Raw genomic sequence first — 11,332 nt, 5'->3', positions numbered from 1 at the left:
AGTCAGCACCCGAACCCGCAAAGTGGAAAGGAAATAATATAAGTTGCAATAAGTTGTTTCCAATCCACTATAAATAAATATGTTTTAACTAAATTGAGTAAAATTTGGTATATCTATTTTGAAGTTAAATAATTATACGTTTCTCATTTTATTAGATATTCAAAGAAATGCAATATGATATTAAGGCATAAAGCAAGGAAGAGTTTTTAAAAGAGCTTTCAAATTCGTAAAAATCAGCATATTTCTTCTTGACCACACATGTGCATGTAAACAAAATGAGAATTTTACATCCTTATACTAAAATAAGTATTGTCAAAATAAGAAAGAGTCATGTTTATTTTAATATACGAAATACATAAGAAGAAGGTTTAGGTCAATGAAATAATCAAAGATTCAGTCATTATTATGTGAGGTGAGCATTACATGTTATTGGAAATTCTATAATTGTGTAACTTGCATAAATGTTGTATCCTGTGCTTATTATATGGAAAACAATACATACATATAGTTACTGGAAAAATGAATGAACTTATTTCGATATGATATCTTACACAATTATTAAAATGTTCTCCAATCAACAGACACCGCAATGGCTAAAAAGGGAAAAAGATCAAACGAACACAAAACACAACATAGAAAACTAGAGACCGAGCAATACGAACTAAAATTTCTTCAAATAACCTGTTCACAGTGACGTTGTATAGGTCTCATCTTAATATTGACGCAAGTTCTGTTCATATAATTCATTGGTTGATTGATTGTTGATTAACGCCACTTTAAACACTAGTATGCTATTCATGACGGTTAGTTTTTATTGATAGATGAAGCCGCGGAGTGTAAATAGAGAACAACTGACCATCGGTAGAAAACTGATAATCCTAGTCAATTAAGATCGGTGTCAGGCGCACCTGTAACGTGCGAAAATCGAAATTACAATCTCAGTCAAGACAGGCTAGTGATAAAGTACTTTGACTACTTAGACCACTCTGCCAGAGGCTCCTTACTCATATATAAAATAGATAGTACAATTGTAGACAACCAATAGTAACTGTAAATAATGAACTGTTTTGTTAGAAAGGACCACCAGGCCATGACAGTGTATACTCACTGAAATAATATATAATAATCATTGCATCTTGGGTACGATTTGCTGACTTATTGATACAAATCTCAACGACATAATACCATTGTTAACTGGAAATAACAGTACAACGAACAGTATCCAATTAATTGATGCCAATGAATATATGCCTTTCCTTTTTTCCTTTTAAACCTGAAATTATCCTTACAATATTTCAAACTTAACATCTCGAATGGAAACTATTTGTGTTTAATAATATGAATTAAATCTAAAGAAAATAATTTAAACTCGTTTTAAAACAAGAATTTGTCCATAGTACACGGATGCCCTACTCGCACTATCATTTTCCATGTTCATTTGACCGTGAAATTGAGGTCAAAACTTTAATTTAGAATTAAAATTAAAAAGATCATAATATCATAGGGCACATATGTACAAAGTTTTAAGTTGATGTGACTTCAACTTCATCAAAAACAACCTTGACCAAAAACTTTAACCAAAACTTCAACCTTAACTTTGCACTGTCATTTTCTATGTTCATTGGACCGTGAAATAGGGGTCAAAACTTTAATTTGGCATAAAAATTAGAAAGATCATATCATTGGGAACATGTGTACTAAGTTTCAAATTGATTGGATTTCAAGTTCATCAAAAACTACCTTAACCAAAAACTTTAACCTGAAGTGGGACAGACGAACGGACGGACGAACGAACGGACAAACGAACGGAAGGACAAACGAACGGACACACATACCAGAAAACATATTGCCCCTCTACTATCGTAGGTGGGGCATAAAAACGAATCTATCACCTATAAACTATTCTACATGTGCTTTGTGTTCTGAACAGATAAAGTGTTGAGGATATTCTTCTAATTTTAGACATGTTACATGCGCTGTGTATTTACATGATAAACCTTCATACTGGTAGGCGCAATTTACCCATGGACCTTTATCTTCATCATTGTCATCTTCATACTCTCCACAAATACTACAAACACATTTATCGGCCTCAGTTTCCATTTCATTTTCCAATTGATCTCGGTTTCCACTATTTGTATGCTCTTTTAGAGTTTTTGGTATCTTTGCAGGGGACAATTTGTTGTCTTCAGTATCCGAATCATCTTTAGATTCATTGCTTCGTTTACCTATCAGTTTATTGTTCGAGCGTCTAGATTCATCAGGAGAATCAACATCCTTTTTTTAAAATTGAATAAATAAATTAAGGTGAATGTGATATGAATTGAACGTCCTGAGCATAAAACAACATAATCAATACATGAAATGCAATAGTGTGTTTTTTGGATCATCTATAGGGAAAATGTCTATAATATAACATCTGATTGTTCAAATTTGATAACTCATAAATTAAATAGATAAATAGACGATAGGAAATAATTATTTCTTCAAAAGCAAGCATATGAAGTGCTCAGCTGAAAAAAAAGTATTATAAAATATAGGTAAGGTAAATTTATCTTATTATAAATTAAAGCAATAATTATCTTACATGTATATATTTGACCTACTTCGGGTTATTAGAGATACAATTTACGGTTATTTCATGATATCAATTTTAAACAGATGTTTTTGGCGTAAATCAATTTCAAATAAATGTTTTTGATGTACGCCAATCTGGAAGTTACCCGAAGACACGAACAATAAACCCTGTTGAAGGGAAACATACAGTTTTCAGCTTAATTCTTTACAAGATCACGCTCTTAACCGTCCATCATTGCTGTGCTACTAATACTACTGACGATGGACAAATTCTACACAAAACAAAACAAAAGGAGACAGTTTGATATATGTTTTAGAAAATATGTTGTGTCAACGATAGAATAAAAGATTCAAATATAAACGTTTACTTACCATGTCCTCTTGTTTAAGGCTGTAATTCTACAATGATACAATCTTTCAATGGCACTAAACAAGTAAAACGTATCATACATACATTTTGTTTTCATTCATACAAAAACTAAGTTTCCGATTTAAGCCATGAAAATCAAATTAAAAAAAAACGGATATGACATTCAACAATCAATAATAGCTTTAACACATATGAGGAGAGTCTCATTCAGAATGTTTATGAGCGCTTATCCTAGTTAGGATTCCGATTCCGTGTCCAAATTGTTGTTAATACACATTTATCGGTCGTCCCACTGTCTATATCACTTTGTTCACCTTTAATATTATTCCGTATCATGTCTTTGTGACGTCAAATACGTTGACCCGGCCTTAATAACTTTGACCCGGACATATCAGCGACGTCATAATGTTTGACCCGACGTTAATAACTTTGACCCGAACTTATCAAGTCATCTTTTGTGTCCTGGTGAAACAAAGAAAACACTTCTGAATCACGCAAATATAGCCCGATAAATCGATTATCAGATTATCTGCATATTGATATTGTAAAATATCAGCTGCTTGACATTATATGAAGGCTTTTTGATCTCGTTCGCTACGCTCACTCGACAAAAAGCTTCATATTATGTCTCGCAGCTGATATTTTACGATATCAACATGCAGACAACCTGATAATCGGTACTTATCATCTATTCTTGAATTGTGACTTAAACAATGAGACTGCGCACAGCTTTTGAAAATATCAAGATAAATATGACAAGTGCCACTAACGTAGTAAGATCTACTTACCATTCGGGGGGCACATTAGATCACCCCTAATATTTAGTGAAGGTCGTGTTTGTGTTAAAAAGTTAAGTGTGTTTTTTCTTCTAATAGACGTTAGGTGTATTTTGATACGGCGTTCTCAGTTTACCTTAGAAGTATAAGATTTTAATTATCCCAATTGTATCTTTCCAAAGTTTAGATTTTTTTAAATAAAAATTAAACAAAAACATGTTCAAAGTACACATTAAGCTAGCACTATAATATTGTGAATTTTGTTAATGAATGAAATATACAGTTATGATATGATAGGCATTTAAAATGCCCTTCTCCGGTATATATTCTTTTTTAACTATTTATAGTATTCACAATCATGTTCAACAATTGACAATTACCTGAAAAGTGTCTGATTTGTATATGTGTGGCTTCCTTTCGTATCTCATTTCCAAGTATATATCGCACCCAGTTTTCTTTTTTACCTCATCTGCCTGTGAAAGGAAAATATAGTTCTAAGTATTATTGTTTATTGTAAATAATTTTACATTCAACTATTCATTGTATATTTCACTGCGTTTTTATCCTGCAAGGGGGATATTTCAAATTATCCACTTTCTCCACCGAATTATAAAATTTCTTAAATGCATTAGACTTTTAAAATTCCGATGTATAAAATACAATTTTTATAATACTGCTATCATATTTCACCAAGATGCGCTGACAGAAAAAAAAATTATTTATTCAAAGTGTACCCAATTCTATACTTTTAAACATTCTTTCGTTAATAATGACAGAGAGTTCTATAATGATCATGAAACTATTTAGGTTGTCATATGTCTTACAAAATTCTATATTGTCAACCTAAAAACTTATCACTATAAGCCTATATCATATTTTATTACCATATCCATCTTTCATGTGAAAAACAAACATGTTATTCTGACAGTATTAGTGTACCAATACTATTCTGACAAAAATGTGACAACGGTAGCAAAAATATCGAATTTTTGTTTTTGTTGTGCGTATGATGTAAGCTAAACACGTATATTCTAATGAATTCCTGTCTATTAAATATAAATATGTTTTTAAACGTAACATCTGACATTCTCCTGTTAAGCGGAGGAAAAGAAAAGAATTAGATAAGGCAACATTTGACATTGTTTTTTCTTGAGGGCTCATATTTAACGTGAGTATACATGATTGGTTCGAATGGTTAATAACTCTCATTTGTACGACTATGTAGAACCTACCAGAAACTTATAAAAATAAGTAAATACGGTTACTTAAGTTCCACTTAAAAGTTATCTAGATAAGACCGTTGGTTTTCCTGTTTGAATGGATTTACACTCGGGCCCCTTCATAGCTTGCTGCTCGATGTGAGCCAAGAACCGTTTTGACGACCGTACTTTGACATGCAATGGTTTACTTTTACAAATTGTCCCTTGGATGGAGAGTTGTCTCATTGGCACTCATATCACATCTTCTTATGTCTATATCCAACGTATAAATCATATTTAAGGAACGTGTAACGGATTAATTTGTTTGAATGATTTTATTTTCCTAGAATGCAAACTCATTTTAAATGTATTGATTAATATCTCACCTTTTTAAAAAGTGTAATTTTTCTAGAATCAAAACATCGAATTCGTTCAGTATCATTCATTATATACTCGAGCTCTGTAGTTCGGTGTTTACGGGTAATTGCCACATTTCTCTTAATGACGTCTGCTTTTGGTGAATTTAAGAATAAGTTATTGTTGACAACGCGGTGATCTGAATAATTGTGTTGATGTAAATGAGTTACTCTGTTCGTATGCTGTATTACATTTTCGTCATCTTCCCAAATTTGCGGTTTTGAATTGGCGTTCTCTTCATCATCCTACAGAATGTTAATTAATCTTTACTGCCATAAGAAGTTAGGATCGTTAATTAAAAAAAAAGACATCAAAAGAAACAGTTTCATTCAAAAATGAAGACCACACGTTGTATAAATGTTTTGCTTCCGAAGCGGTTTTCTGGATTTACATTAATTAGGAAATCTCAAAATCATACATATGAAAGCCAAGGATTTATAAGAACACAAACGATCGAAGAGCTAAATGATCAGCAATAACCTAAAAAAATGCTAGTAGCCAAATCCATCAAAGGCCAACTTTGCATTTTCAAAATATTCTCTGTCATTAACCCTGTGATAAAATAATATGAGGCAGGAGTTACTTGAAATACCGTAACTGATGAGTCTTATTTAGACGAAAAGCGATTCTGGAGTATTAAATTATAATCCTGGTACCTTTGATAACTATTCCGATGTTGGTCCTGTTATTAGGGAAACCGAAAGTCTCATTACAAACGAGACCGGAAGATTTCTTTGCAAATGCGGGAAAATAAAAAAAAAGTTGGAAAACAAGTTAACGATTTTGTTTCATTAGTACATTAGAAATCATATTTTTTTATCATTGTTTTATTGATTTTTCTACTGTTATAGGAGACTTGATGAGGATTTTACCATGCTTTACATGTATATGTTTCAAGAATAAACAGTATATTATCAAAGGATTCTCTCAGTTTTAGTTTGTGACCCGGATGTTTTTTTCTATCGATGTACGAGTTTCGAACAGCGGTATACTACTGTTGCCGTTAATTAGTATTCTTGATGTTGACGTCAGCATCAACGTTCATTACCACCATTCTATATGTCTTTAAAATGAGCATTGACTTGTTTTATGGAAGACCCTTCCATATAGCATATATTATTAGCGGTTTCCTAAAAAGGTAACGTTATATAGAAAATTTCTAAGATGATATTATGCTGTCTTTTTTTTTTTGTAATAATTGCTTTTTTTTGCATTTTTATGGAGAATATGAAGAATAAAATGATTGATTGATTGATTTTTGTTGTTTAAACGCCACTTTTAAGCACCGCATTTAGGCTATTTCGTGGCGGCCAGTTTTTATTGGTGGTGGAAGCCGGAGTGCCCCGAGAAAACCACCGACCTTCGATAGAAAAACTGACAATACAACCTCGCTGTTGACTGACTAGTGATTAAAGTAGAAACTAAATGTTGAGATAGTTCTTTGGTTGTTTATTGATTTATAAGGAAAACAACATATTCTAAACGAATTCCGTTGGATGTGAACAGTTGTACTTGGAGTTTTTGTTTACAATAAGACATGCTCATTAAATTCATGTTTCAGACAAGTTTTGTCAAAATATTTATAACATCTATCAACACTTTTGATCTTTTGCGACGTAAATAATATGTCCAATTTGTCGACTCTCTTTTGACACGGCAACAAAAAAATATGAAGTTAAAGTATACAATGTTTAATGGACACATTGATTTGCATGATCTCTGCTTGCGAAAAATATATGTCAAAGTTACATACCCACAGATTTGTTCAAATGATAGTAGCCCAAATTCCATCATCCTTTCATGATTGTGACTTCTTTGAATACATGACTTATATTCTTCAGCCAGATCTTATTTATATTTTTTAATGACTATGATTTGACCAATATTTTTTATTTAAAGATTATATTTAGCACTTCAAACAGACGAGGACACAAACACTAAGTTAAACTTACCTCGTGTTTACTGTAATTGTCAACGTGTTGACTCCGAAGCAACCCTATAACAACCAGTGCTATGATAATAAATATGATGATTTCTATCATAATTAATGTCTAGTTTACTCAGTTTTTAAATTTTGTGTCCGAGACTAAAGAAATAAAATATCTAATCATCTCATTTAATCTGATATATATTATATAAGATAAAAAAAAATCTTTATCAGAAAATGACATTGACATTTAATACATCAGATAGTATATCAGAAACCTAAATGATTTTAAATCGTAATAAAGGAAGTATTTTTAAAGTTAGTTTAAGTCATCATTTCGACAATACTTCCTTCATCATTTGTTCATGTTATCTGTTTCAAAGTACATGAACTCATACGTTATTTTTCCTGTTAATATTTCACTAGGTACGAGTCAATATGCACGTATTAAATATGCATGTACTGAATATTAGGTAGTTTAGCATTTGTCATTTCAACAAAATCGTCCAAGTATTATTGTGACCGGAGTGCAAAATTGTGCACGGGAATAACAGTTGCTATCACATGTTGTACATAAGAGCCAAACGTTTTTTTTTTAAATATAATTTTACACAGTGTTTTCTACTGTTGTAGTTTCAAGCCAATATACAAATTATTTTAAAATAAAATGAAATGATACTCTATCGGAAAGGATATGAAAAGGCAGTATCAAACAATCTTCAATATAGAGAACACTTATCTAAGGATTGTGAAAACAAAATTTCATTTGATAAAGAAGAAATGGTTCTTACTTATATATAAAAAGGAAATAGATTCGCAGAAAGATCTGAGCCTGTTATTTCAAAGATTTTTTCAAAATGATTAAAAGTGCTTGCTTTTTCTTGAACATGTTTAAGAGCTTGATTTTAATCCCTCTGAAGAAACTATAATAGATAAACTTCCGCCTTCCTTCGACATTTCTCCGACAGGGGTTTGTTTTAAGGAAACAGCAAAATATTGATGTACAATCTGTGGTTGATTATAAACGCACAATACAGACAAATTTTGTATTAGCATTAATCCTTCAGATATGATAAATTTTGCTTTTCAAAATACTGTTTTATGCAGACAGATGTTTTGTCACCATTGTTCTTTTTTGTTAACTTTAAAGTCCATGAATATTTGTTGTTGCATTTCATAACCACATGCCGTAATTTACGAACAGATATACGATTGAAATGTTAGCAAAACCTTTTTAGTTATTTCCCTTTGGACGAAATCACAATTGTTACGGCCGACATATTATTGAATTCTTTATTTATGTTTGAACAATTTTGAAGCAACAAAAGCATAAATATGGTTCCTAGTTTAATCAAATTAACTTTACACCGACTTTGTTCCACTACGAATCTTAAAATGAAGACAATTTAAAAAGAAACCAAAAGATCCTTTATTTATAATTGTACGGAACGAGCATAACGTAAATAACTGTTTGTGAATAATTTAATCTTAGGTTCTTCTGTTATTCGAGAATTAAGATTGGATATGATATACTACGACAGTTTTCTTACTGTTGTTTCTTTTTTAAATACTCTTTCAATCAGTTTAATTGAAGTCTGGAGCTGGCATGTCAGTTAACTGCTAGTAGTCTGTTGTTATATATGTATTATTATCATTTTGTTTATTTTCTTTGATTACATCTTCTGACATCAGAATCGGACTTCTCTTGAACTGAATTTTAATGTGCGTATTGTTATGCGTTTACTTTTCTACATTGACTAGAGGTATAGGGGAAGGGTTGAAATCTCAGAAACATGTTTGACCCCGCTGCATTTTTGCGCCTTTCCAAAGTCAGGAGCCTCTGACCTTTGTTAGTCTTGTATTATTTTTAATTTTAGTTTCTTGTGTACAATTTGGAGTTTATTATGGCGTTCATTATCACTGAACTAGTATATATATTTGTTTAGGGGCCAGCTGAAGGACGCTTCCGGGTGCGGGAATTTCTCGCTGCATTGAAGATCTGTTGGTGACCTTCTGCTGTTGTCTGTTCTATTGACGGGTTGTTGTCTCTTTGACACGTTCCCCATTTCCATTCTCCATCTCAATTTTACTTTTTTTGACAGAATCATACAGATTTGAATACAACTTCATCGAACTATCCTCTTTCATATGCGTATTCACTGAACAATTGATTAGTTAGAGTTTTATGAAAGATTATTCGTCAATTTCAGGGCTTAAGTTAAAAAAATGATCACTATTTCAATCAAAAAGAAAAAAATTAAAAGGGAATTATTTCCCGCCAAATTTTCAATTGCTTGTATCTCGAAAACAAACATACAGTCCCCTTAATGTTGTTCTGCCTTTTTGTTTGATCCGTTTTTATGTCAATTTGTAATGGTTTTATAAAAAGTTTGTTATTTGAACATAGTAGCGAAAATTCTTACAAGTGATATAATTCATGAATTGTTGATATGACCTCAACAGTTCTATTAGTCAACTAACAAGTAAAGCATGTTTTTTTTTAACACTTTAGCTAAAACCAGGTTGTTTTTGTCGTCTCGAATCTGCATTTAAAAAGAATGGTTAAGAAGACAACAATATGGTATAAGTTTAATGAAGGGATGACACAAAACATTTCCATTTCTTATATATGTAAGCGTACCATTAATGTGTCAAAAAGTTAAAATTTTACACAGACTGTCAATAGTTATCTTTGATAATATTTTGCTTAGGGTCGTTGACAGAATGATATAATCATTGAAATGTGAACCTTATTCTAGCATGTCTTGTATATGAAACCTAATTCACAGATTGTGTGTAATAGTTTGGTTGTATATATATATAGATGATCCGATGGGAATTATTAGTTTGAGATATGCATTATATATCTACCATGTTACAAATTGCAATCAATCTGACGAGGCCAAAATTATTAAAACTTACCTCTTTTGCAAACAAACTGTCATCGTCGTTGTTCCAAGACCACCATAGTACTAGAATTATAAGGATGACTATGGTTTGTGGTATACAAACCATTAGTATTAGAATAATAATAATGCCAAATGCAATGCATATATTTTTTATATTCATTATTATCGCAGGAGTATGATATCTCCAATCATGATTAACTTCCTATGTTTAGTTGGTTTGTCGGTTTGTGTCAGAAGCTATGAAAAAATATCTAATCAAGTGCATCTGTACACAATCTTAGATTAAACTATACCTTGTGATGTGTATGACCTTGACATATAATCCATTGAATGTTGTTCAATATTATAAACTGAAACAATGTCACTTATATCAAATGATTAAAATTGTTGATAAAGTACTTGTTTTTACAGTTATGTTAATGTACAGTTTAAGATGTTTGAAGTTATTTGTTAAACTGTAGATGAACCTAAATGGTTTTTATTCCGGTTTTTATACTCACTAAGTACATACCAGTATGAATTTATAACATTTTTTTTATTAATACAAGGACAACTGTGATAAAGATATCAGCAGATTTGTATATGTATAAAAAAAAAATGTCCGGTCAAAAACATCGGGGAAGTGTTTTTGAAATGCGCGTCTGTTTTAGCCTTAATTGTATTTTTCTATATATATATATATATATCTGATAGTTGTTAACTTTTTGCGTCTGAAGGTGACCTATTCTTTCTACTCCTTGGTTTAATGATTTAATGCTTGTTTCGATAAACTGTATTTGTTCTCTAAAGTTGTATAGCTTAAGTACCCTGTTACCTGTTTTGACAGTTTTCATGTTTAAAATACTGAAAAAATAGTTATATTCTTTTTTACAATGTTTGGCTTTGAGAGTTCCTGATAAAAGGAAATCCAGAAAAGTGGTTCGGACGCATAAAATTATCAAACGTGTTGTTTTCATTTTTTTCTAAAGATATTTTGTAATATAAACAGTAATATGAAACAGATATAATGAAACTAAGGATCGAACTTCCTGATTCAAAGGTAATATTAGATTTATTGAGCTTATAATTTGATGTTAATTTTGGTAATATTGCTCATGATTATGTTGATACGTACATATACATCTTTTGATTTTAAATATTCCGATTTGAGTGTTTCT

General features: G+C 31.2%; 1 protein-coding gene across 3 annotated transcripts; it reads right to left on the bottom strand.

Moving 5' to 3' along the window:
* Positions 1-132: 132 nt before the first annotated feature.
* Positions 133-10,354, bottom strand: LOC139519178 (uncharacterized). 3 transcript variants are annotated; one of them, XM_071311040.1, is made up of 5 exons: positions 10,189-10,354; positions 5,309-5,584; positions 4,104-4,196; positions 2,950-2,976; positions 133-2,277 (listed from the first exon to the last, which is right to left on the bottom strand). In XM_071311040.1, the coding sequence occupies exons 1-5, from the start codon at positions 10,333-10,335 to the stop codon at positions 1,900-1,902; spliced, it is 921 nt and encodes a 306-aa protein (XP_071167141.1). In that variant the 5' UTR covers positions 10,336-10,354; the 3' UTR covers positions 133-1,899. The 3 variants fall into 3 exon arrangements, with proteins under 3 accessions (XP_071167141.1, XP_071167142.1, XP_071167143.1); XM_071311041.1 differs by lacking the exon at positions 10,189-10,354 and adding an exon at positions 7,292-7,764; XM_071311042.1 differs by lacking the exon at positions 10,189-10,354 and adding an exon at positions 7,278-7,474 and having other exon boundaries at positions 5,309-5,608.
* Positions 10,355-11,332: the final 978 nt, after the last annotated feature.

This window comes from Mytilus edulis, chromosome 4 (assembly GCF_963676685.1).
Source record: "Mytilus edulis chromosome 4, xbMytEdul2.2, whole genome shotgun sequence".
Classification (NCBI taxonomy): Eukaryota; Metazoa; Mollusca; class Bivalvia; order Mytilida; family Mytilidae; genus Mytilus; species Mytilus edulis.
This window is presented reverse-complemented; position numbering and strand designations above follow the sequence as displayed.

What these genes read in the sequence shown, in the direction of transcription:
- LOC139519178 (XM_071311040.1), bottom strand. Translation starts at nt 10,335, where the DNA reads ATGAATATAAAAAATATATGCATTGCATTTGGCATTATTATTATTCTA. An exon ending in ACAGTTTGTTTGCAAAAGAG is followed by an intron (nt 5,585 to 10,188) that starts GTAAGTTTTAAT and finishes AACATTCTGTAG; the next exon opens with GATGATGAAGAGAACGCCAA. An exon ending in AAATTACACTTTTTAAAAAG is followed by an intron (nt 4,197 to 5,308) that starts GTGAGATATTAA and finishes TTCCTTTCACAG; the next exon opens with GCAGATGAGGTAAAAAAGAA.